Source organism: Phoca vitulina, unplaced genomic scaffold (assembly GCF_004348235.1).
Source record: "Phoca vitulina isolate PV1807 unplaced genomic scaffold, GSC_HSeal_1.0 scaffold7, whole genome shotgun sequence".
In the NCBI taxonomy this organism is placed as follows: domain Eukaryota; kingdom Metazoa; phylum Chordata; class Mammalia; order Carnivora; family Phocidae; genus Phoca; species Phoca vitulina.
This window is the reverse complement of record NW_022589710.1, coordinates 19,969,694-19,996,501: the sequence shown is the minus strand read 5'-3', so window position 1 is coordinate 19,996,501 and position 26,808 is coordinate 19,969,694. Positions and strand designations below refer to the sequence as shown.

Sequence of the window (26,808 nt, the reverse complement as noted above, 5' to 3'; positions counted from 1 at the left end):
AAAGTCTGAATGCTGTTGTTTTCTTTAAGCAGGTTATATACGGGCTTTAAAGACATAGCAGCCCGTCGGTCATACACAAATGCAGGTAATGGCTGGTACAGTGGCAACAGTGGTTGCCTCACAAGGGTTCCAATTAAGAGCGGATGACAGTTTCAGGTCATCTCCTAGTCCGCTGCAATGACCACATCAGCTGGATTACATCCGAAACCAACCGAGGCCTTCAGAGCACAGCTTCGACGTCACTCAAGGACGGGCCCCAATCCCGCAGTGTAGCGCCGTGACCCCGCCCCCTCGAGCTCCAGGCGGGGTCCACGCCACGCCCCAGGGGCGGGGGGCGATGCTGAACGGAGGCGGGCTGGCTCAGTAAAGCAGAGGCAGCGGGGGAAGATGGCGGCGGCCGTACCACAGCGGGCCTGGACCGTGGAGCAGCTGCGCAGTGAGCAGCTACCCAAGAAGGACATTATCAAGTTTCTACAGGACCATGGTTCAGATTCGGTACCAGAGGCGGCGGGGCGGCCGGGCTGGTGCGGCAGAGGGACGCCTCACCCCCCCGAGATGCCCGTACATTCCGTATTCCTCCGTGCCCCCGCCCTCGTCCTCCCGCGGCCGGTGGCCTGGAAGGCCGGAGAGGCCTCGCGTGCGCCGGGGAGCCGTGCTCCCGCCCTTTTGGGCTGCCCAATTTTGGGGGGGGTGTGGGGATCGGCTTTATTTCTTGGGGCAGGCAGGCAGCAATCGCATAATTAAAACCTCACTGGGATCCTTGAGTGAGGGTGGAAGCCATGAAAAAAAAGAACCCAGGAGATACGGGGGTTGGAACGGGTGTCCGAGCACTGGGGACCTGGATGAGACCCCTGCAGAGGAGAGTAGGCCATTAGAGAAATGGGAAGGATTGTGAAGATTTTTGTGGGAACGGTATGTGCTTTTTGCTTTTCTCATCGGGTTACTAAATACTGAACACTAATGCGTGTAATTTTTAAAAATCCGTAGATTGCGGTTTAACTTTTAAAAATATTGACTCTTTACATGACCTTTTCACCTTTATACTGAGGATAGTTACTTGCGCATTTAGTGTACAGTATCTCCCATTCTTAGACACAAACTTGAATGTTTTTGGCATTTTTTATCCTGTACGCCCTGCATTTTTCAATATAGTCTCCATCTTAACCACCCGACTCTGATCACAAGTGTTTTGGGGTTTTTTTTGGGGGGGGGTTTGTTTTTTGTCAGAATTGACTTTTTTCCCTTCTGAAATTAAGATCATTCATACTTCTCTTAAATTGATGAACCACTGTACAGTTCCTGCACTCTGCATCCCCCACTTAACGGGAGATAGAAACAGCAGTCTGTATGGTTTCTCTACAGTTTTTCATTTAAGTTCTAAACATGCATTAGAAAAATTTTTTCTGGGTTCTTCTGTGAGGATTGTAGTTTATTTTCATTTTGAGGTGTCTTGAAGAGGAGATAAAGTAATTCTCTAACAACCAGTTCCATACACCTAGAATAAGTATCCTAATACCAGCAAATATTTATACAATATCAATAGCAAGAACTATGCTCAGTGTTTGGGAATACAGGGTAAAAGAAAGACTACGCCTCAGGTATTCCATTTTATACCATTTTAGTGGAGTTATTTTCTCTTAAGTCAATTTGTATTTTCAACTGGAACAATAGAATAAATTAGGCATATCGTTTGTTAACATTTAATGCCTCAATACTGTACTTCATCAAATTCTTATAGAACAAATGATCCCAGTGTGAAATCTAATGTAAAACTGGCCCACCTGGGACAATTTCAAGAGGCTTGAATTATCAAAAGATTTTTTTAATAGATTAATCTTTTAAGTGCGTATTCTCTAGTATTCAGTCACATATTTAAACCTGTATTTGACAATCACTATTTTATTGATCATAAGATATCAAGGAGATGTTTATATTTTTGCTATTTTTGGAATCTTACTAAAGAAATCACAAGAATCCTAAAAGCAACTGATTACTTCCATTTAATTAAAATAACCTTTCCCCATCAACCTCTGTCATTTAGAACATTTCTCTAATTGGGGGAGAGAAAAAGCAGAGGAGAAAAAAATACAGTAGTGTAGTGTTAGAAAAGCTCCTTTACCAAAAGGATAGAAGATGCCAGAGGACAACTTTGAGAAAGTAACAAAAATGAAGAATCAAGGACCAGAAGGCAGAAAAGGAAGCAGAATAAAATAAGGAAATAAAGACATTATTAAAATTCCCATGTTACATGATTTTGAGATGAAGTTAAATTTTGATAACTCAATATTTCAGAAGTAGTATTTTGGTGTCCATTTGCCAACTTAGTTTAAGTTTGCCAACTTTAAGAGAAATGGAATTCTGTTACTTTGAATTATTAAGTACATTGTTATTAGCCCAAATAGCTAATATTTATTGAGTTCTCACCATGCAACAGACTGTATGTTAAATACAGTAAATGGACTATTGCATTTATTCTTACAACAACCCTCTGACATTGGTGCTGTTATTAATCTTCCACTATGATACAGAAACAGTATTTAGGAAAGCTTAGTCCTTTGTCTAAGATCAGGTAGCTAGGATTTTAATACAGATGATCTGACTCCTCAGCCCACACACTTAACCACCATATATCCAGCATTGTATAACAGTGCTTCCCAGTCTGCCAAGAATGGGTTACAGATTTGTCAAGATAGCTATTCCCAACATGGTTGGAGACTCCCAGGGCCATGGCCAAGTAACATCCTGCCAGTAGCAGCATCATCCAGTTACCAAAATGTGCTTGCTGTATGAATGTTCTGTGAGTTCTGTAATGGGAAAAGCGTTAGTATGCAACAGTGTGACCCCCACATAATATTACAGTTCCGGTCTTGTCAATAATTTTTATAAATATATTTTTTTCAATCTTTTTTTGTTATGAAGTAGGGTATAAAATATGTTTAATTTCTTCCATCATGAGTAGTTTTATTGAAGATATAATTACTAACATAAAAGGTCATTTTTCTAAAGTTTAGACCCTTATTACATGAGGGAGATTATTTTGACTAACCAGCTTTTTTCTTTATAGTTTCTTGCAGAACATAAGTTATTAGGAAACATTAAAAATGTGGCCAAGACAGCTAACAAGGACCATTTGGTTACAGCCTACAACCATCTTTTTGAAAGTAAGGTGAGTATTATTTCATTTATTTCAAGAATATTTTTTTAGATATTTTATTTACAAAAAGAAACTTTAAATTTATTTGCAGAATATGTTTAAGTTTTTCCACCTGGAGTTTTTCTTAACTGTAATCATAAATGGACTACTGCCAAATCTAGCAAAGCTAATCTGCAGTATGGGGGAATATTAAGATATTTTGAAAGGAACCAAATTTTTAAAAATAATTCCCAGGATGCCTAGGAGGCTCAGTCATTTGAGTGTCTGACTCTTGATTTCGGCTCAGATCATGATCTCAGGGTCCTGAGATCAAGCCCTGCATTGGGCTCCCTGTTCATCGGATAGTCTGCACTTGAGAGTCTTTCCCTCTGCCCGTCCCCACACTTGCACATGCCCATGCTCGCACTCTCTCAAAATAAATAAATAAATCTTTAAAAAATAATAATAACTCCCTGTAGCTTAAATTAAGACAACAAATAAAGGTACTGAAAAGTTAAAAATCCAAATTAATGAACTTAAAATCTTAGACTTATGCTGAACCTTTAGAAAAACAAATTTTAAGAAATTCTCCAATATTTGTTCACTGTTATCATCTTCCACAACAGAGTCTTTATTAAGGAATTGTGTGAATTTTTTTTAAAGATTTATTTATTAGAGAGAACACAAGAAGGGAGGAGGGGCAGAGGAAGAAGGAGAAGCAAACCCCTTGCTGAGCAGGGAGCCTGACATGGGGCTTGATCCTGGGTCCCTGGGATCATGACCTGAACCAAAGGCAGAGGCCCAACTAACTGAGCCACCCAGGCGCCCCAGGAATTGTGTGTGAATTATATTCATATCTGAGTCTGAGTTGGCCTTTCTAAATCTGTTTTTTTTTTCCCGTTTAAAGATTTATTTATTCATTTTAGAGCAAGAGAGAACACAAGTGAGGGGAGGGGCAGAGGGAGAGGGAGAGAATCCTAAGCAGACTCACCTTGAGCTCGGAGCCCAACACGGGGCTCTATCCCATGACCCCGAGATCATGACCCAAGCTGAAACCAAGAGTCGGACGCCCAACCGAGTCACCCGGTCGCCCCTGAGTTGTCCTTTCTAAAAATCCCTTTTCAGCATTTATGTTGTGAGATGCTTTGAGGTTCATAATTTGTTGATTAAAATGCTTAACATAAGATTTTTCCTTTGTTCTTAGACAGTTTCCATTAATTTGTATTTGAGTTATGTAGCCTTCATGGTGTCGATGTTCATTAAATTGAAAAGTTGAAAATCTAGATGTCCCTTCTAGCTTTTAACCTGTGCTGAATATGGTAAACATTAGAACATTTTCCTTACAGCGTTTCAAGGGTACTGAAAGTATAAGTAAAATGTCTGAGCAGGTGAAAAATGTGAAGCTTAATGAAGATAAACCCAAAGAAACCAAGTCTGAAGAGACTCTGGATGAGGTTTGTATATAATATTATTTTATTTCTCATGTGAATTTGAGAAAAGTATTTGTTTACAGCACTGATTTCTCATAAGGGGTGGTTGAGTATGGCTACTTTGAGTGAACCAAACACTGATTTGGAGTGTGTTATCTCCCTTAGGTGTACTGAATCAGGAAAAAAACATGTAAGAACTAGTGCTTCATAGTTAATAAGCCTTTCCTATAAAATACCTCTGGCTTTGTATTTTGTATTTTTTCTATGTCTGACCAGAACTTCTGAGCTTCCAAAGCCATTTAAGGGTCCTGATTCTATAGCCAAGTTGGACTGAGTGAAAGAAATTTCACTGTGATTATTTTTAGCTTTTTCTAATGTACATGGTATCCTTGGCAATAGAAATAGTCCAGGCTTGGCTACAGGGTGTGGTGTCATCTGTCTCATCTTTCCCAACATAGGTTTTACATTTTGGTACAAAGGTTTGAAGAACCAGATAAAACCATTTCTGCAAATGGACAGCCTCAGTAGAGCCAAGGACAGCAGTTAGAACAGCCACAATAGAGCTGAATTGATTATAATCTTGCCACTCCTGATAATACCTTGCTAATTAAGCTCACTCATTCCTAGCAGTCTTAGTATCAGTGATAATTATCTAATAATAATATTCTTTAGGTCTTATAAAGAGGTTTCACCTAATGATGAAGGTATAGCATTTGGATATTTGTAGACAGAGTGTAAGTTCAAATGTAGAATTATAGAAGTTTATATTGACTAAAGCTAGTTAATTCACATGATATTTTCTTGTTGGTTGAAAAGCACAAATTAATGTTTGTGGATATGTACACACAATAAACCAATTTTGAGGTTTATCACATCTAATATTATTTGATAAATGTTATATATACTGGGCAAATATTGAGCAGCTACTAAGGTAAATAAAGGTATAATAAAAGGATTGCAAAAGCTATTGGTAAAATAGTTTACCCTCCAGAAAATAACAATAAAGTAGGTATGAGACAACAGATTGTATATCATTAAGAGATTAAGAAAAAGAGAGCTACAAATAAAAGGGTGTAAGGGCTGGAACAATCTAGAGGGATCTTGTGAGGATCCTAAAGTATATCCCTTTTTTAAAGACTTCTTTTCTCAGGGGCACCTGGTGGCACAGTCAGTTGAGTGTCCAGCTCTTGGTTTCAGCTCAGGTTGTGATCTCAGGGTCGTGAGATCGAGCCCCGCATCAGGCTCCACGCTCAGCACAGAGTCTGCCTAAGATTCTCCCTCCCCCCTCCCCCCACATGCTCTCTTTCTCTCAAATAAATAAATCTTTAAAAAAAATAAATAAAATAAAAATAAAATGCAAATCTGATTCTGTAACTTCTCTTTAAAACTCTTAATTGGCTGTTCAGTGACCTGAAGATAAAAAAAAGTTTCCTAACATGTGCTACATGTCTTTCCAGCCTCATCTCATACCACTGTCTCCTTCACTTCTCCCTTGCAGACTATACTATTTTCATGCTATGCCCTGCTATAAAAATGCTCTTCCCTGTTATAAGCCTTCCCCCAATCGCCTACCTCAAAGAAACCTCTCCCAGCCTGTAGCTGTACTGGGTTAGGTCGCTGTGTCATTCCTATCTTAGCACTTGTGCTTCCTCTTTAGGTCTCATAAACCCATACAGTTATACACATGACTGTATTCTCTGCTGGCATGAGGGTCAGGACTATGTCTACCACCTCCCCTACCTATCTTCAGTTTCTAACACATGGAACATGCTCAAATATTTCTTGAATTAATAATAGGGATAATTATGTAACATACTCATTTTTAGAGGCTATGATGTGATCCAGTTAACTGAAATTGTAATGATTACTCTCAAAGTTCCTTTATCTCTGTGTCTACAAGTATCTAGTTCAGATCCAGTCTCAAGAATGTAGTTCTTTTCGGGGTGCCTGGGTGGCTCAGTCATTGGGCGTCTGCCTTCAGCTCAGGTCATGATCCCAGCGTCCTGGTATTGAGCCCCGCCTCAGGCTCCTTGCTCGGCAGGAGGCCTGCTTCTCCCTCTCCCACTCCCCCTGCTTGTGTTCCTTCTCTCACTGTGTCTCTCTCTGTCAAATAAATAAATAAAATCTTTAAAAAAAAAAAAAAGAATGTAGTTCTTTTCATCACTCTCGACTAAGAAATTGCTGCAGAGCCAAGAAATTATCTAAAAGCCAGGTCGATTCAAGCACATAACTCAGCTATAGCCTTGGGACTGATCTGATTTCTCACCATGAACTAAACAGGTTCTTGCAGTGAAACCCAAAATCAGATCAAATAACTACAGTGGCATTTCTCAAAGTGTGTTATATAGGTCCCAGAAGGTCCAGATTGTTTTCTGGCATCATCAAAACCTGTACTTTCTGTCTCCTTGAAGATTCACAGTGCATGTTAGCTGATGACAACTCTGAGAAGTCATGCAGAATAGAGGCATCTTTAACTTTAGTGTTTCCCAAACTTAATTATGGTAGACCCCTTTTCTTCTCTAACAATGTTAACAATGCTAAGGAATAAGTGATCTGTAAAAGATACTTCATGAAACACTGAAATGGAGGCTATCCCTGGGCAGACTGGCACCTTCACCATTAAGACTGAGCCATAATCACCAATTTAATGGGTTTTTTTTGCATTATTCTAGGACCTAGATTTAATGTAGATAACACAATATGCCCAAGCAACTTGGGACAACAAATGGGAAAACAGTGAAATGATATTAAGATTTAAAATGTGGTTATTGTTCACTAATCGTACCTTATCCATTCAAATAGTTATGTGTGATTTCTTTAATAAAGTCTTAAGATAGTCTAATATTTTTGCATAAAAAATTTACATAGTCATTCTCATACTACCAGATTTTGTAAGTCAACCATATTTTTTAAATATCATTTATTTTTCTGATATAAAAATATTTGTATGCTATTTTTGAAATAGAAAATAGGAAAGTATAGAGAATACATAATATTCCAACACCTAGAAATGAACATGTTTAACATTTCAGAATGTTGTCTTTGAATATTTTCTAAGTGCATATTAATTTAAATATTTGAGATATTACTATAGTTAGAAATTACTATTGATTTTTTACTTTATAAGAATTTTTCCACATTATAAAAAACTGCGTATTAGATTACCATAAACATGTGGTTATTTTACCACTATGGATAATAGTGCATTGAATAACTGCACAAAGATTTTTTTTCCTAAGCTTCAGATTACTTCTTTTTTTTTTAAAGATTTTATTTATTTATTCATGAGAGACAGAGAGTGAGGGGCAGAGGGAGAAGCAGGCTTCCCGGCAGGAGCAGGGAGCCTGATGCAGGACTCGATCCCAGGACCCTGGGATCATGACCTGAGCCAAAGTCAGACACTTAACCATCTGAGCCACCCAGGCGCCCTTCAGATTACTTCTTGAGCATATATCTGTATGAATAGTATTATTATCACACTTCTAACCTTTTAAAATTGCATTCCAAAGAGATGGCACCAGTTTACACTGCTGCTTGTAGACACCTGACCATTTATAGTAGCATTTTTCATTAAAACAAGCTTGGAATGGGAGCATCAGCAAGAAAGTTAATGTTTGCTTTTGTAATAATACATGTACTCATGCTGTAGATGTGACTTGATTTAGGAAGGCAGCCTAGCTTTAGTTGAAAGTGCTAAATTCTTAGGCTCTAAATTGAATATGGCTTTATACTCTATGCAGGCATTACTTTCTGGTATAAAAGACTATCAGGTAGCTGTAAGGTTAAATGAATTGACATAAGAAAAATAAAATGAATTGTGTAATACCTGACATTCCATATGCGCTTGAGTAAAGTGATAAAGAGCATGGGACTTATATGCAGGCTTCCTGGTTTCCAGTCCTACTCAGCCACGTGGGAGCTGTAGGTCCGTAAGCAAGTTGCTTAACCACTCCATCCTTATAGTTGCTTTTTTGTAAAATAGGAATAATAGTACCTAATTCATAAGGTAATAACAATTAAGAGTTAATTTATGTAAAGCATTTGGATAGTGCCCAGCACATAGAGGGTACTCAGTAGTTGCCAACTATTTTAACTAATACCAGTAGAGGTTAACTATCATTAGTACAATTATTTGAAGTATTTAGGCATAGTGGAAGGAACAGGGGCTTTGGATTCAGACAAACCCAAATCCATGTTCATTCTCTACTACTCATCAGCTCTGTTGCAAATTCCCTGAATCTCAGTCTCTTCATCTGCAAAAATGCAAGTAGGTGATACCTTCTTCAGAGGATTAAGAGTAAGTGGGGATCGTATGTGTTATGTAACTGGCAAATAGATGTTTAATGTCTATTATTTTCTTTTCCCATTATTAAATGTTTTGTAGTGTAAAATTCTATATATTCTTTTTAAGTTTTTATTTTAATTCGTCAGTTAACATTAGTTAACAATAGTGTTATATTCATTTCAGGTGTACAATATAGTAATTCAGCACTTCCACGTATCACCTGGTGCTCATCACCACGAGTGGACTTCTTAATCCCATCACCTGTTTAACCCTTCTCCCCCCCGCCCCCCACCGACCTCCCCTCTGGTAACATCAGTTTGTTCTCTACAGTTAAGAGTCTGTTTCTTGGTTTGTCTGTCTTGTCTGTCTGTCTGTCTCTCTCTTTTTTCCTTTTGCTTCTTTGTTTCTTAAATTCCACATAAGTGAAATTATATGGTATTTGTCTTTCTCTGACTTACTTCACTTAGCATTATACTCTAGCTCCATCCATGTCACTTCAAAGGTACGATTTCATTCTTTTTTATGGCTGAATAATATTCCATTGTATATATATACTACATCTTCTTTATCCATTCATCAATCAGTGGACACTTGGCCTGCTTCCTTATCTTGGTTTTTGTAAATAACGCTGCTATAAACATAGGGGTGCATGTATCCCTTTGAATTAGTATTCTTCTTTCAGTAAATACTCAGTAGTGCAATTGCTATTTTTAACTTTTTGAGGAAGCTCCATACTGTTTTCCACAGTGGCTGCACCCAGTTTGCATTCCCACCAACACTGCAAGAGGGTTCCCCTTTCTCCACATCCTCACCAATACCTGTTGTTTCTTATGTTGTTGATTTTTTTTTTTTTTAGATTTTATTTATTTATTTGACAGAGAGAGACATAGCCAGAGAGGGAACACAAGCAGGGGGAGTGGGAGAGGGAGAAGCAGGCTTCCCGCCGAGCAGGGTGCCCGATGCGGGGCTCGATCCCAGGACCCTGGGATCATGACCTGAGCCGAAGGCAGACGCTTAACAACTGAGCCACCCAGGCGCCCCTGTGTTGTTGATTTTAACTATTCTGACAGGTGTGAGGTGATATCTCATTGTAGTTTTGATTTGCATTTCCCTGATGATAAGTGATGAGCATCTTTTAAGATTCTATTAATTTTGTCAGACCAAATGAGCACAAGTAGGGGGAGCAACAGGCAGAGGGAGAGGGAGAGGTAGACTCCGTGCTGCAAGGAGCCCGATGCGGGACTCGATCCCAGGACCCTGGGATCATGACCTGAGCCGAAGGCAGACGCTTAACCAAGTGCGCTACCCAGGCGTCCCAATGAGCATCTTTTCATGTGTCTGTTGGCCATCTGGATGTCTTCGTTGGAGAAATGTCTATTCATGTCTTCTGCCCATTTTTAAATGGGATTATTTCTTTTTTGGGTGTTGAGTTGTGTGAGTTCTTTATATATTTTGGATACTCTTTATCAGCTATGTCATTTGCAGATACCTTCTCCCATTCCATAGGTTGCCTTTAAGTTGTGTTGATTGTTCCCTCTGCAGAAACTTATTTTGATGTCGTCCCAATAGTTTATTTTTGCTTTTATTTCCCTTGCCTCAAGAGATGTATCTAGAAAGAAGTTGCTACAGCCGATGTTAGAGACCTTACTTCCTATGCTCTCTTCTAGGATTTTTATGGTTTCAAGTCTCACATTTAAATCTTCAGTCCATTTTGAATTTATTTTTGTGTATGGTGAATGAAAATGGTCCAGTTTCACTCTTTTGCATGTTGCTGCCCAGTTTTCCCAAGATCGTTTGTTGAAGAGACTTTTTCCCATTGGATATTCTTTCCTGCTTTGTCAAAGATTAATTGACTATATAGTTTTGGGCTTATTTCTGGGTTTTCTGTTCTGTTCTTTTGATCTGTGTATCTGTTTTTGTGCCAGTACCATACTGTTTTGATCACGACGGCTTTGTAATAGAACTTGATGTCCAGAATTATGCCACCAGCTTTGCTTTTCTTTTTCAAGGTTGCTTTGGCTATTTGGAGTCTTTTCTGATTCCATACAAATTTTAGGATTGTTTATTCTAGCTCTGTGGAAAATGATGTTGGTATTTTGATAGGGATTGCATTAAACATAGTAGATTGCTTTGAGCAGTATAGACCTTTTAACAATATCTGTTCTTCCAATCCATGAGCATGGAATGTCTTTTCCTTTCTTTGTATCCTTTGTTTCTTTTTATCAATGTTTTATGCTTTTCAGAGCAAGGTCTTTCACCTGTTTGGTTAGGTTTATTCCTAGGTATCCTATTTTGGGTGCAACTGTAAATGGGATTGTTTTCTTTTTTTTTTTTTTTTTTGATCTCACCCATTTATTTGAGAGAGGATGAGAGGAGAGAGAGAGCACATGAGACGGGGGAGGGTCAGAGGGAGAAGCAGACTCCCTGCTGAGCAGGGAGCCCGATGCGGGACTCGATCCCGGGACTCCAGGATCATGACCCGAGCCGAAGGCAGTCGCTTAACCAACTGAGCCACCCAGGCACCCTGGGATTGTTTTCTTAATATCTCTTTCTGATGCTTCATTATTGGTATATAGAAATGCAACAGATTTCTGTACATTGATTTTGTATCCTGTGACTTTACTGAATTCATTTATCAGTTCTAGCAGTTTTTTGCTGGAGTCTTTCAGGTTTTCTATATAAATTCTATTTATTCTTTTTTTTTAAATTCTATATGTTCTTAAATTTGATTAAGAAATTGCTTTTCTCCCAGAAGGGAAGTAGGTCGGGAGGATGGGTGAAGTAGGTGAAGGGGATTAAGAATACACTTACCTTGATGAGTGCTGAGTAATGTATAGAATTATTGAATCACTATTGTGCACCTGAAACTAATATAACACTGTATGTTAATTACACTGGAATTAAATAATTTTTAAAACATTTAAAAAAATAAAAATGGGCTTAATATTGATACATTGACTTTTAAAGATTAGTTTCTTTAATGCATCACAATATTTGAAATAGTATAAATAATAATCATACTGATAAGAACCAAAGACTGTATTATGGGAGGCAGAACACAACACAGTCTATAATGAGCTTTGTTTAGCATTATAAAATCTATGACAATTTTTACATAGGATAGATAAAATAGCTCAAGTATTTGAGCAGCATTTGACATTAGTAATTGTAAGGCAATAATAAAGGCCTGGCACAAATTAGTCTTTCTAACTTACTATCCATTTACATTTCAGTTTATCATACATATTTTTTTATCAATAATAAACTGATACTTTATCAGTATTAAAGTACTGCAAAAAATAAACTGCTTTTCTCACATATATGAATCACCACTCATTAGCCTTTACCTTTCTTTAAAAAAGAGCCTGATAATCCTCCTTTGTTCTAGGAAATATGTCTGTTACAGTAATTTGTATTGACAATTCTGTTTATTATATGAACTTTCAAGTTCAGAAACAAATGGAACATTACTGTATTCGTTCTAAATTTAGTAACGTCAAGTATTGGTGCTAAACAACTCAAATCTTTGAAAAAACTGTCACAATGCTTTATTTAGTGCCTTATGATTTTATAGGAATTAAATAGTAATGGTATTTCTAACCTTGGAAAATAATAGGATTTATTTTATGGTTTGTTGAATAATAGAATTTTGTCAAAAGAACATTTGTTTCCAAGGTAGCTGGAAGTTTTACTTGAAATTAAGTGATAGATAGGCTATTTACTAATATTCTCACCACAGACTTGCAATTAGATGGTGAGTTTTTTTAAACTAAGAGGTGAACCAGAGGCAAAATGGTCTGTTACCGCATCTGTGAAGCTCTGTGACCAGACTTGGGTCACAGTTGGCTATGTAAGAATTCTCTTTGTTATCCTTCTAAAAGAAGGATGTGAGTTACTAACTGTGTGTGTTGTTTTTGTTTGTTTTTTAGGGTCCACCAAAATATATAAAATCTGTTCTTAAAAAAGGAGATAAAACCAACTTTCCCAAAAAGGGAGATGTTGTTCACTGCTGGTATACAGGAACACTACAGGATGGGACTGTTTTTGATACTAATATTCAAACGAGTAAGTCTAAATGTAATCTTATCTTTTTAGCTTTAAGGCATTGCATAATATTTGTGTGGTACATGAACAGTTGGCTGTACCTTTCTCTTGGCTGTCACTTTTTTCCAGAAGTCTTTTGCACCTGTGATTTACTTGGACTCAGAGGTCTTCAGTTCACTATTTATTGGCTGGGTGAAGAAATACCTCTTGGTCATTGGGGAGCAAAAAATAAGCTTAGTCTAAACTTGGTTAATGTCCCAAAGTTGAGGCTTTCGTTTTTAATGTAAAAAGCAGAATAGAGTGCTGTTTTAGTAGTGTAAATATTATCTCCCCCCTTTTGACTATTTTTACACACAGAATTTTCTTGATGAGTTAGCTTTCTGAATTTTTCTTTTCAAATGCATAATATGGTAAGTTCTAAAATTAAAGACTTAAATCACTGTGTTTTTCCATTGGAACTTAATTTCATCATGCATTATAAGGAAAATTTGTTTTACAGGTTCAAAGAAGAAGAAAAATGCCAAGCCTTTAAGTTTTAAGGTTGGAATAGGCAAAGTTATCAGAGGAGTAAGTAAAAAATGGCAATGAATCAGATATTCTGGCACATGCTACATGTGGTATGGCACCATAATTAGGACTGGGGATATGACGAAAACAGTCTTTGGAGTCTGCCAAATCAGGTGCTATCATTGCTAACTGATCTGGCACAAGTTTTCTGGGTCTTGGTTATGGATGGTACAATCTTCCTCAAGGTTGCTAAACAATTAAATATGCATAACTACAGTGCATAGAGACTCAAATATTATTTTCTTCTTGCTTACCCCTTTTATTATTTTTTCATCATAAATTCTTCATCAGCAAGTTTGGCTTTCTAAATTTAAGATCTTTTAAAATGTTACATAGTTGTTGTACCACTTACTCATGACAGAGAAAGGTAAAATATCTGTTTCACTGAAGTACTTAATGATAGAAGCAAAAGTTTGTTCTGGGCCTTTTCACCTCTCACAACCGGGGTTCAAACACCAGGAAATCTTTCAAACATAAGTATGCCTTTTTTACCTACCCTTACAAGGGAGAGATAATAGAAGGAAACTTTGAGAAAAGGGGAAGAAGGTAGGATTGAGCTGTACTGACCAATGCAGTGTACAAAAGGAGGTAATAGAGCAGGGCTGATTATTGGCTTCACTGAATTCAAGTTGTTATTCTAGGCCCATTAAAATGTCTTTATTCACATCAAACATTGTAACTGAAATGCCTATTAAATGCACTGTGAGAACCCTGTGTTATTCTTTATACTGTGGGTAAGTCCTAAAATATGGCTCAATCATATTCAAAGCCCAAAACAGATTATAAAACATCTTGAAACTAAAGGTTTAGTTGAAAATAACCTTAACCGGGGCACCTGGGTGGCTCAGCCGTTAAGCGTCTGCCTTCGGCTCAGGTCATGATCCCAGGGTCCTGGGATCGAGCCCCGCATCGGGTTCCCTGCTCCGCAGGAAGCCTGCTTCTCCCTCTCCCACTCCCCCTGCTTGTGTTCCCTCTCTCGCTGTGTCTCTCTCTGTCAAATAAATAAATAAAATCTTTAAAAAAAAAAAAAAAAAAGAACCTTAACTGCTACTTGATTATACCAAATTGATACTAACTATATATCAAGTTGATCAATTTTTCTGTTTCTGACTGATTTGCTTGTGTATTTCTCCCAGTGAACCATACTCTTAATTTCCATTATGTAACAGATCTCTATCCCTTAAGCTTTATGTGACAGTGACAGTTCAACAGAGTATTTGATATTAGTTATTATATTTAACTGTTGTTTTTAGGAATTGGCTTTAAGATCCAGGGCATCTGGTTGGCTCAGTTGGTAAAGCATGTGACTCGATCTGGGGGTTGTGAGTTCAAGCCCCACATTGGGGGTAGAGTTTACTTAAAAAAAAAAAAAAAGTAAAAGATCCAAATTTGGACAAACTGGAGTGGCAGCCCAGAAACCTGTATCATTTCTTTGAATAATTTTACCTTCTACAGAAGGTCTTCATGCCCTAACATGTAGCTTATTTTATGTGTGCCATCGTGACTCCACAGTCTAGTGATCTTAAGACAATTCTATTGTTAGTTTATCCCTGTAATATAAATTCAGAAGTTTGCCCTAGGATATAACAAGTGTAGCAAGTTTTTTATGATAGTACTAATAAACTGGTTTCCATAACAGGACATCTAACATTTACAAAAGTGCCTTCACATTGTAGCATTTGAAGAGTGTACTGCACTAAAGAGGGCACGTATCGAATGGAGCGCTGGGTGTTACACACAATGAATCATGGAACACTACATCAAAAACTAATGATGTAATGTATGGTGATTAACATAACATAATAAAATAAAATTTAAAAAAAGAATTACTGACCAAATCAAATATTTTATTTTAATATCACAGATGATGAAAAATTGTATTTATAAAACTTCAAGAATTATATATAGAGATGCCTTATTAATTTTAATAATATATACTTTATGACATTGATTTAGCCTATGAACAACTGATTTATCTACAAATGTCCAATAATTTTCTAGAACTAAATATAAGAGTACAGTTTGAATTTTGACCTGTGGTGCAAGTGAAATAAGAGTAAATAATTTAATAAGGAAAAAAAAAAAGAGTGTACTGCACTAAAAAATTACTGTTTAACATCTTTTTTTTTTTCATTGAGGAAATAAAGAACAAAGATTCACCCAAGGACATTACCTTACAATACAATGAAATCCAGTAACAGAATGGGTTTTGGTATATTTGGCCTTCTAGTTTTTCATGAATTTTTTTTTTTTTTGCAAATTATCATTAGTTTTTATTTCATATTCTTGCCTTTAGTGGGATGAAGCACTCTTAACTATGAGTAAAGGAGAAAAGGCTCGACTAGAGATTGAACCAGAATGGGCTTATGGAAAGAAAGGACAGCCTGATGCCAAGTATCCTTTTTTCCTTTGTGAGTAAAGAAAAAACACGAAGAAAGACCACCTGAATGTATAAAAGATACTGTCTAGGTTAACTTCCAGATCAGGAATCATGTCTAGACTAGTATTCCTGATATTTAGATGCTTCTGTGTCAGTAGTTAATATTTTTTATTGATACAAAGTGTGCGAACTTGAGCTAGAATAGAATCTACCTTTTTTCTTCTTGAACTCAAGTTTTTTATTTTTAAGAGGTAAATTATGAGGTTTTAAAAGTTTTCATCTTTGAAAGGCAATTGTTACCATATGAAGGATGTACTTCAAGGAGTTAAGATGTCCAGTACAAACAACTAAAGCAAATTACAGGATACAAGTATGGCTCATGCCGGTTATTTTATGCTACAGTATAATTTCAGGCAAGTAAATGGGTACTCAAAGCTTAGAAATGGAACACATGTTGGGGATTACCAGTTATGAAATTAAGGAGACCATGGGTCCAACAATGTGTAAGCATATGTGATTACTACTACTGGCAATACTTTTCTGATAGGCCTGGTTTGTGAAAATTAAAAAGTTATGCCTCCTGACCATGTTGACCAGAACAATCCGATAACTAAGTGAGAAGGTAGTTTTTTCTGTTGTTGGTTCCATTCCCATTGGACTAATTGGATCAGTTAAAGTAACTTTTAAAAAATTTGGAAGTCCTCTCCAATCTTATCAGTTAAGATTATTTAGGAATATAATAGTTCTCCTCTAAGCCTATCAAAACTAGATGGCCCAACTACAGCTCCCCCTCATGTGAAGCATCTTTTCAAAACCAATCATCAGATAAAAATCACACTTCTCTGAACTCAGCATCTTAAAATTCATAGCAGAGATCAGGCACTACATCATATGAACTTTGATTTAATATAACTTTTACACCCAACTAGATTGAAATCACTTTTTTTTTTTTTTTTTAAAGCACAGAGCAGCAATTTTCATTAGGTGGTGGTTAGTACTAGGAGGCATCCAAGAAAGGAAGATCTTAGTCAAGCTCAGCCTATCTAGTCAGCCTATACTGATAAGTTATGATCACCATACACAAAGATACTTTTAGGAACCACTAGGCTAGTATGTATTAGTGCCTCAATCAGTCATAAAGCCCTTCCCTTTGGGGTTAATACCCAATATCCATTATATATAGTTCAATTTTAGACTGAGGTTATTGGGAGTGAAGGAAGAAACAATTTTTATCGAATTTACCTTGACTTCTTCAACAGAATTCCACCAAATGCAAAACTCATTTTTGAAGTGGAGTTAGTGGATATTGACTGAAAGAGCAATGCTTCAGATATAAAGACATCAGCAACAATAAAACATGGCCTTGAAGAAACTTATGTAACTAATTAGAGCTGGTTACTATTGTAAGGGAAGAGTCAACTGGAAAATTCAAGAACTCCGATATTGTTTACCCAATCCCCAACTTTTAATATATGTAATCCATTATAATTCCCTAAAGTTTGAAATATTTTACTACAGCTGTGTAAAATATTGGTTAAGGAGAAATGACTTTCCTTTTACCTCATGTTGTAAACTAAAAGGCTCAATAAAAACATATTCAGTGTCTTGATTTGTTTGGTGTTAATATATAAATGTTCTGATTAGGTTAACCAGAGCTAAGGCTTTAATCAGAACAGGGAGTTACAGTAAAATTGTCTAGACAGCTTTGCCAGGGGCACTCCTCTTAAAATCTTTACCTTTTTTTAAAGATCTTTTAAGAACTTTTTTTTAAAGCTTTTTTTTTATTTTAGAAAAAGTGCATGTGCATGACCTGAGGGAGAGTGAGGAGCAGAGAGGGAGAGGAAGAGAATCTCAAGCTTACTTCCCACTGAGCTCGGAGCCCCACATGGGGCTCAATCTCAACCCTGAGATCACGACCTGAGTTGAAACCAAGAGTCGGACGCTCAACTAACTGAGCCACCCAGGTGCCCCTCCTCTTAAAAAATCTTTAAATAAATATTCCTGCATAGTGAAAATGAGCACAGAAACGGAGGAAGCAAAAAGCTAAATGGTCTAATTCTGGCAAGAAGATAATAACTAAATTCAAGAAAAGTATACTTCAAAACCAATGAACCACTAATAATGATGAATAAAAGTTAATATTGTGAGGTGATCCACCCCCCAATAAATTCATAACAATTTATAGAGGAGTCTTCTTCAGTTTTATTACAAAAATGAGGATGATCAGTTTGATCAAAATGAAAGCTTGCTCACAAGTTTTACATGAATATTCTAAATACAAAGTCTCCTGAAACAACATACTTTTGATATGATTTTCATCTTTTAAAAGGGATGCAAACATTCCATTTTTTTCATTTATAATCTCTATCCCAAGACATAGTGTTTAATAGTATATCTTTTCTGCAGTTAAATCCAAATTCACAAGGATAACTGAAACAGACAAAACCTTGTCATCAAAGGTTAAAAATCCATTTTTTTTACAGAGGTAAATCCTTAATAACCAGCCCTTATGTATTTTCAGATCTTGTACTACACTGACATGATTTGCAGTCAGTTTTTTTTCCTACCCCTTAAGGCTACAAAACTCTGTTGCAAATGCATTGCAAAAGAATTCTAGACCACTTAATGCAAAAATCAAAAAAATAGTTCTCCAATAAAAAGTAAATTTTATAAATGGTAGGAAATAGTATCTGTGGTAAGCTACTAAGTGACATTTTCCCCTATTACTAAACAAATCATGTTACACAGAAACAGGAAGACAAGTTATCAAATACAACAAGTTTACGCTATGTTTACATCCCTCATTAAAAAAAAATAATTTCGTATTTTTCACACATTCCATCTGATATATTTTCTCATCAGGTTGGAGGAGGAGGGTAATACTGTCCATAATTCCAAGGATTCTGATAATTGTACTGAAAGGAAAAAGCACACATGTTAGCATACTAGAACTGGCTGGTTCCATTTATAAAATCAGATACATTTAAGAAAACAGGCATGTGCTCACTGCTAAAATTCTAAGACTTAACCACGTAAGACAATTTATTGTACAGTCTGGAGTAGAAGTAGTTGTTAAAAAAAAAAAAAAAACTATCCTAACTTATGCTTTTCTAATTAACATCTATGAACAAAAAATTCAATTATGTGAACTCACTTGATACCAGGCACTATAATTATATGCAGCTTGATTTGCCTGTAAATCACCATCAATCATCTGTGTAGATGATGAAGTTGTATCTTCTGTGTGAGCTTTCTTTTCCTCTGGTTCTTCTGATCTAAAAAGGACAAAATAGAAACTTTCAAAACTCCTAGAGATTAAGTACTTTTAAAACAAATGGATGAATGTGTACATTTGTACCTATGTACATTTGTTTTAGTAAAGTTTTTAACCAGTTTTGTATGATTTTTTCAAATTCTGAATATAAAGTACTAAATTACCACAACATGAAGGTAACATGTAAAAATATTTATCTTTAAAGGCATTTCCACAATGAAATGTCTTCTTTTAAGCATCCCTTCCTGATTCAGCAAGGAGTTACATACCCATTTTCTGCTTTCCTTTTTAAAGAATCCTGTTCTTTTAGGAGTGTTTGATGTTCATCATAAGCATTCAAAAGCCTGAGAGGGAAGGAAAAAAAAATCCTCTGGAATATACAAAAACCAAACTGATAAATTTATAAAGTTTTGGACTTATTTCCACTTAGAAACAAAAATATGTTGCAATGAGTATCCATTGATTTTTTATTATTTTTTAATGAACCAATAAGCAAACCTCCCAGCTACCTTTTCCAATGTATTTCCTTTGGGAAAGCACTACTCTGCACTTTCCTTCTCAGCCCATGTGATTCAAATGGGGCTTCAGGGATTCAGGACTGGCCAATTACAGTACTATATACCCCTGACCAATAATATAACCCAAACCTAGACATTTAGTAAGTCCTGGGATTTTTGAGCTACTAGAAAAATGCTTGTTCTCTGTACTACAGTTGGCTAAAGGTGATGGGATATTGGTCAAGAGCTACCTTTGGTTATTTCTAACACGGGAGAGCCCGCCTAAGAAAGTTTTACACAACTAAGACAGTGACCTTGAGGGTTTCTGTCCAGTGCAGAGTGAGTCCTGACCATTCCGTAATTTATATACTTTGAGATCTAATTTAACATTGCTTATTAAAGATACTGGACACCAGTTAGGATAAAGTATATTTAAACTTTTGGCCATGTGATAAACTGAATTAAAACTTAATACAAAACTACAGGGGTGCCTGGATGGCTCAGCCAGTTAAGTGTCTGCCTTCAGCTCAGCTCATGATCCCAGCATCCTGGGATTGAGCCCCGCATTGAGCTCCCTGCTCAGTGGGGAGCCTGCTTCTCCCTCTCCTTCTGCCCCCTCCCAACAGTACCCCCCCCCCCGCCACTCATGCTCTCTTCTCGCTCGCTCTGCACTCTCTCAAATAAATCTTTAAAAAAAAAAAAAAACTAATTCAAATCTACAATGTGGAATTATCACTGATTAAAAAGATAATTTTTTAGGAGGCGCCTGCGTGGCACAGTTGGTTAAGCATCTGATTCTTGGTTTCAGCTCAGGTCATGCTCTCTGGGTCATGAGATCACGCCCCATGTTGGGCTCTGCACTAAGCACAGAGTCTGCTTAAGACTCTCTCTCTCCCTCTGCCCCTCCCCCCTGCACATGTGCGTGCTCTCAAATCCTTTTTCTTAAAAAAAAAAAGATAATTTTTAATAAATAAAAAACTTCTAACATGATACGTGTATTTTAAGTCTCACCTGGAACTCAGAACTTCAAAAACCATGTCACTAGAAGCCAAACTGACTGTAAAATCCTAAAGATTTTGTTTTCCTTTTACCATTTTCTGAAATATTTTTTATAAAGACAAATGGCCTTATTTTTTAAAGTAATCATAAACCTGAACACAGATAATTAACATTTCTGTAGAAATGACTTTAATATACTTGACATGCATACACAACTTCCCTGGGCAGCCTGCATACATACACATCTAATGATAACAACCAGTAACTCTGATCCCAAAATGTTCAAGAAGCTATAAAATTGTTAATACCAGCTTCTAGAGGGGAGGAGGGTGGGAGGATGGGTTAGCCTGGTGATGGGTATTGAGGAGGGCACGTTCTGCATGGAGCACTGGGTGTTATGCACAAACAATGAATCATGGAACACTATATCTAAAACTAATGATGTAATGTATGGGGATTAACATAACAATAAAAAAAATTGTTAATACCAGCAATCTCTGGTTGAGTGTTTACTCAACATCAAGCACTTTAAATGGACTAGGTTTTTTTAAGACTTTTAACAACCTGTGGATTAGGTGATAAGAGAGATTCAATCATAACGAGAAAATCTGAAAACTGAGGAATACACAAATGGTAAGTGACACAGCTAAGATTTAAGCATATATTTGAATTAAACATCAATTCTTACTAATACATTATACCGCTACCTAAATTTCTAAGCTCATTTATTTTTCAATTATTGCCTTTTTAAATTTCAACTACAACAATCTTAGACCTGATATACAGACCCTCTATAACTATATTTGCAAGGGCCTAACTGGCATCTTTGTGTTAAGCCTTAGATTTGTCCACATATTACTGCAAAATTCAAATATGTCATTTAATCCCAGTCAAAACTCTAATAGCGTCCTACTGTCTATTTGTGGTACTACATGTGCTCTAACCCAGCCTACTGTTCAATACACAGCACAATCAACATCACACTTCTACTACTTCAAAAGCCCTCCAATCAAGCAAATTTACTTTTAAATGAACTTTAACTTTCTTCCATTTTATCCTCTCCTTGTCAGAATCCAGTAGTACCTAAATGAAGCCCCATCTCCTCTGTGAAGGATGACAAATCCATTCTGATCCACAGAAATCAGTCGCCTTTAACAGTTTTGTGCCACCTCATATACTTACATATTTCCTCTGATCATCATACCATCCACTAGACTAAAACCTGGAATTAAATATCCCATTTCTTTTGTGCACCTTCTTCAGTACAAAATAAACAGAAGACACTAAATATACAGCACAGGTGGTTAGAAGCACAGACTTTGAAGCAAGTTCTAATCCCAGCTGCACAATGAAATAGCAGCTAACTGACCTTGGAAAAATTTCTAATCTCTTTAAGCCTCTCTTCATCTATTAAAAGAACAACAGTACCAACAACAACAAAAAAACAGTACTTATACCTTCATTAGCTAATTCATAAAACACATTTAATGTGTCAAGCACATATATACGATTGTATTAAAAATTAACTTGTTAAAATGTTTTTTAGTTTAGCTAAAATTTTACTCAACCATCAAAAATGTATACATACATAAAGACACATAAATCCTCATTTTATCAACAGCTGTTTCAATAGAAATCACTTTAAATTAATTAGGGTAATTAGAAAAGGGACATGCCTACTACGTGGGATAGTTCCCTACTAGAAGCAGTTAAGACTGGAACAGCAGCAATACTCTAATCAATACTTCCACTCTTCTATTTTGCAACTATAAATCATAAGCTTCTCCTTTTCCCAAATCCCTTAGAGTAAATCCTTCCACCACCCTCAACTTTCAGCTTCTTACAATGCCTTAAATTGAGTCCATTAGGCATGCTCTGTGCAACCATATCCATTTTCTCCAATCAGAGATAAAACGGCATCCCTATTTCAGATTAAGCCCATCCCCCTTTAGTGGCCTATATACTGTTTCTGTGTTTTAGGGTTCAATCCTTGACCCATTTCTTTTTTCATGGGATTGCTGTTTCCTGCCTTCTCTCATTGTTTACATTACCATGCTAAAATTTCGAAAACAATTTTGAAGGAAAGACAAACCATCTATCCTCCTGTTAAACACATACACATTTGCAAAACTGAATTTACCCTCCATATATATGAGGAAAAAGTAACCTAGGCAAACATTTTAAATTTAACAATATATGAATTTGCACTAATCATCAAACTCCCAACCAAAATTATCAATGCTCATTTACTATGCAAATAGATAATATATAATTAAGATCTTACTTATTAACATCTGAACCAAAATCTTCAAGAAATTCCACTTTTCTCTGAGAAAATGTAATTCTCATTTTAATAGGTAATGAACCATGTATAGCTTTGTCAAAACAATTTAGGATATTTTCTTCATTTTGTTTGAGGTCACCACTATATTCCATTTCAAGTAAATTGAGGTATAACTTTGTATTCTCCTGTGTAAAAAGCAGTATCAATTAATAATATTTCTAAGATATTTTTATTAGAACACAGATATTTAAAATGCCTTAAATTTTATGTCTAAGTTTGAAAAATATTGAGAATCGTATTAAAATATAACTCATGTTAAATGTTTTGAGCATATATCAAAACAGGTGAAAAAACTAATTAGCACATTGAGAAGTAATGACCTAGTATCTCCCAAATTATGCCAAACTGTTAAATCCCAGTAAGTTAAAACCCTATATCCTATCTTGGGTTTAATGTGGCTTGACCAACCATGACAAATATAAAATAAAATATTAAAAAATGGTTTCTACAGTTCCCATTAATACTGTTATCATCTTAAACTGCAGCTGGAAACACACTGTTATAGACCTGTGTCTTAAACAGACCTGGTATTAGCTAAAAATCTAAAAAGTGAGAAATATCATATACACTGCCTTTTATCAACTGATAAAGTGAAATACTTTGGAAAAGGAGAATCTCACTGTTATAGTTGCTAAGACGTAGACATATGCCATGCTTTTGTTTATAAGATATTCTCCCAAGTCCTCTACTTAGAATAATCAGTAAATCTGCTATAAAATTTCTAAACATGAGAGAAACAGAAAGTGTCACAATGTCTGCAACAATCTGTAATCCAATAATCTTAATTTTCTCAACCTTTTAATTCCTAATAATTTGAAAATTTTTTAAAGAATGGCAACATCAGTTTAGAGGGACTGTTGTCTTCATTTAGTAATAAAATATATTACATACAGACCAAATCTTTCATCATAGTTGCCAAAATGAGAAAACAAACAACGACCACTGTTCTTTTGTTGTTGTTTTTTTGTTTTTGTTTTTTGTTTTTTTATGAAAGATATTCTAAAATACAAATACATACTTTGTCTCTTTCGATTGCTTCCAAAAGCACCTTTCTCGATTTTGGAAGGTTTTTTTGTATTTTGAAAAGATGCCGGGCTAGTTTGATAGCATAAAACGATGATTCATTATTTGATTTGGCATTCTTAATGGCATCCTGAAGCAAATGTTCAGCTTCTTCCATATTTCCGTGCCGTCGTTCTAAACTTACTCTTCTCAAACGAACCATTGCCAATCCTAGAACACATTCTTCAAATGTTCTCAAGATATTCCTGGCTTCGTTAATATTACCTAGAAATGTTAATTAAATGTTTATGCTTTTGTTTAAACTTCTGAAATATCCTTTATGCAAGGTACTGGCAAATAACAGTCCACAGGCTAAATCCGGCCCTCCACCTGTTTTTTTTTTTTTATTTAAAACTGAAAACAGCCATGCTCATTTGTTTATTATCTACAGATGCTTCTGGGCTATAATGGTAGAGCTGTCAGGAGAGAGACCATATGGCCTGAAAAGCCTAAAATATTTACCATCTGGCCCTTTACAGAAAAAGTTTATTGACCTCTGCTTTACACCATCCCTCAAGACTCAATTCCTAGAACTTTATCCAGAAGTACCTTAAAATCCCAAAAATACCAACTGAATTTCCTCATTCTTACCCTGCTGTTCCTCAAAAGCTGCCCAAAGCATATGCACCATGGGTTTCTTTGGGAGATGAATAGTGCAAGCTCTGCTGAAGACATGCCTCACTCCTTCAATGCTATGGTTTTCCATGTACTTGGCATACTACATACAGAAACAAAGGAAATACTGAATAATTTACAGTTGAACGAGCCATTAAATATGTGACAGAACGATAAAATTCTATTTTTAAACCCATTCAGCACCTTTATTGAACCACTAGACTAGTTTCTGTAAGGAAGGACGAAGAGAGGCAACGAGGTTGGCATATGCAGCAGTCAAATCTGGTTGCAAGCAGACCATCTCCTAATGCAACAGATATAGTTATATGAACAACATTCAACAGAAGTACAAAAAAGGTTAGTCACTAGATCAATGTTTATAATATGTTCAAGTTTCAGAGCATCTAATTTTCTTACCTTAATCCAAAACTCCTCATAGAGGGCACATGATATGACACATCTTTCAAAGAGAACCACAACTCGTTCATGAGTCCCATTTTCAATTTCAAATTCTAAGTATTCTTTCCAGTTTTTTAGTTGTGCCTTTTCCAATGGTTTCACATGAAAATAAGGTCTTTTAATCTGTAATAAAAGTATGACAGGAAAAATAGTGTTAACAGGAATGAAAGTAAACCAATACCAACACCAGAAAATACATGACTATAGTAACAATACGAATTATCTAAATTATGTATGTAATTAATGATGGTTAACCAAAAAAATTTTAATCACCGTATTTCATGATAAAACTTTTAAAATTGTATTTCTTAGACTTTACAAATTGAAGAAGCAGAATGTATCTTTCATTTATTTATCAATTGTAATGGCACTACACAATTTTCTTTATGTTCAGTAAATTTTTTTCTTTATTGAGTATTTTAAAACTGAACAATTATACTATATAACAGAAAGCAGATCAGTAGTTGCCTAGGGCTAGGAGTGGGATGGGGGTTACTGAATGAAAAGGGACCAAGGGAACTTTCTGGGATGACAGACTAGTTCCATATCTGATTGCCATGGAGCACTGTAATGTGCAAATACATGTCAAACCTTATAGCCAGTCAACAAAAAAACCACATAGTATATGATTCCACTCAAATGAAAGGCCAGAACAAATCTATAGAAACAGAAGTAGATTAGTAGTACCTTAGGGCTGGGGGTAAGGGGTGGAGCAGACAGGTGAGGGAGTAGAGGGGTGACAGCTAAAGGATAAAGAATTTCTTTGTGAGGTTAGGAAAATGTTCTAAAATGGGCCATAGTGATGGCTGTACCTATCTGTGAACACACCAACAACTACTGAATTATACACTTTAAATGCATGAACTATACGGTAAGTGAATTGTATCTCAAAAAAGCTGGCTAATTTAGAAAAACAGAAATAAAGAATTAGAATCTGTGGAGGGAAACCCTCATTTTACTACACATCTAAAATGGGTGCATTCTGTTGTATGTAAAGTATGAACTCAAATAAGATGATTTAAAAAATTGAACAACTGTAATAAAATGGCTCAGATTAAATAAGTAATCTTCCAACTGGAGTAATCTGAATTCATTTTTTTTTTTAAGATTTTATTTATTTATTTGACAGAGAGAGACACAGCAAGAGAGGGAACACAAGCAGGGGGAGTGGGAAAGGGAGAAGCAGGCTTCCCGCGGAGCAGAGAGCCCGATGTGGGGCTCGATCCCAGGACCCCGGGATCATGACCTGAGCCGAAGGCAGACGCTTAACGACTGAGCCACCCAGGCGCCCCAATCTGAATTCATTTTATAAGATTCTAAAATTGATAATGGAAAATGATAAAACTGATCATGGGAAACTGGTAATAGTATTTAAATAAGCAAAAATAAAAAGTAGAGACATTACTCAAAACTGAAAGAAAAATACATTATTCCTATCTTTATATTTTGAAGCCTATCACAAAACAAAAACACTTACACCTTCTTCAAATGTCCACCTTTTACTAACTTCATGCTCATTATAATTAAACATTTCTTGATGAATTTCAATGATTCTATGTCTCATGTTTTCTATTTCCGTAATTAGCTTGGGAAGAAAAAGAAAAAAATTTAAATCACACAAGTTATATACTGAAATTTTTTTAATATTATTGCTTAAATTTAGGTATTATCTATACCTACTTTATAATCTGACAATAGTGGTAGGTTTTAAACTGTTAA

At 36.0% G+C, this 26,808-nt stretch overlaps 2 protein-coding genes and 1 non-coding gene across 7 annotated transcripts in view; 1 reads left to right on the top strand and 2 right to left on the bottom strand.

Moving 5' to 3' along the window:
- Positions 1 to 334: 334 nt before the first annotated feature.
- FKBP3 (FKBP prolyl isomerase 3) lies at positions 335 to 17,444 on the top strand. Of its 2 annotated transcripts, none has more exons than XM_032405022.1 (7): positions 335 to 495; positions 3,065 to 3,166; positions 4,480 to 4,587; positions 12,778 to 12,913; positions 13,392 to 13,459; positions 15,756 to 15,853; positions 17,099 to 17,444. In XM_032405022.1, the coding sequence occupies exons 1-7, from the start codon at positions 388 to 390 to the stop codon at positions 17,151 to 17,153; spliced, it is 675 nt and encodes a 224-aa protein (XP_032260913.1). In that variant the 5' UTR covers positions 335 to 387; the 3' UTR covers positions 17,154 to 17,444. The 2 variants fall into 2 exon arrangements, with proteins under 2 accessions (XP_032260913.1, XP_032260915.1); XM_032405024.1 differs by lacking the exon at positions 335 to 495 and adding an exon at positions 581 to 912.
- A 333-nt stretch (positions 17,445 to 17,777) lies between these two features.
- PRPF39 (pre-mRNA processing factor 39) overlaps positions 17,778 to 26,808 on the bottom strand; it is a 38,884-nt gene continuing 29,853 nt past the window's right edge. For all 4 annotated transcript variants that reach the window (XM_032405018.1, XM_032405020.1, XM_032405021.1 and 1 more), the window contains 8 exons: positions 26,567 to 26,674; positions 25,048 to 25,212; positions 24,607 to 24,733; positions 23,972 to 24,240; positions 22,894 to 23,078; positions 19,383 to 19,457; positions 18,994 to 19,114; positions 17,778 to 18,754 (listed from right to left, as the gene is read on the bottom strand). In XM_032405018.1, coding sequence (XP_032260909.1) covers positions 18,698 to 18,754; positions 18,994 to 19,114; positions 19,383 to 19,457; positions 22,894 to 23,078; positions 23,972 to 24,240; positions 24,607 to 24,733; positions 25,048 to 25,212; positions 26,567 to 26,674 — 1,107 coding nt within the window. In that variant the 3' untranslated portion in view covers positions 17,778 to 18,697. The remainder of the gene's footprint in view (positions 18,755 to 18,993; positions 19,115 to 19,382; positions 19,458 to 22,893; positions 23,079 to 23,971; positions 24,241 to 24,606; positions 24,734 to 25,047; positions 25,213 to 26,566; positions 26,675 to 26,808) is intronic.
- LOC116633445 lies at positions 23,786 to 23,871 on the bottom strand. Its single transcript, XR_004299723.1, has one exon. It is a non-coding gene; the product is annotated as a small nucleolar RNA SNORD127 (small nucleolar RNA).

Excerpts from the sequence above, each read along its gene's own strand:
- FKBP3 (XM_032405022.1), top strand. The coding sequence starts at position 388 with ATGGCGGCGGCCGTACCACAGCGGGCCTGGACCGTGGAGCAGCTGCGC. Across the intron at positions 12,914-13,391 it reads TGATACTAATATTCAAACGA|GTTCAAAGAAGAAGAAAAAT; the intron begins GTAAGTCTAAAT and ends TTTGTTTTACAG. Across the intron at positions 13,460-15,755 it reads TAGGCAAAGTTATCAGAGGA|TGGGATGAAGCACTCTTAAC; the intron begins GTAAGTAAAAAA and ends TCTTGCCTTTAG.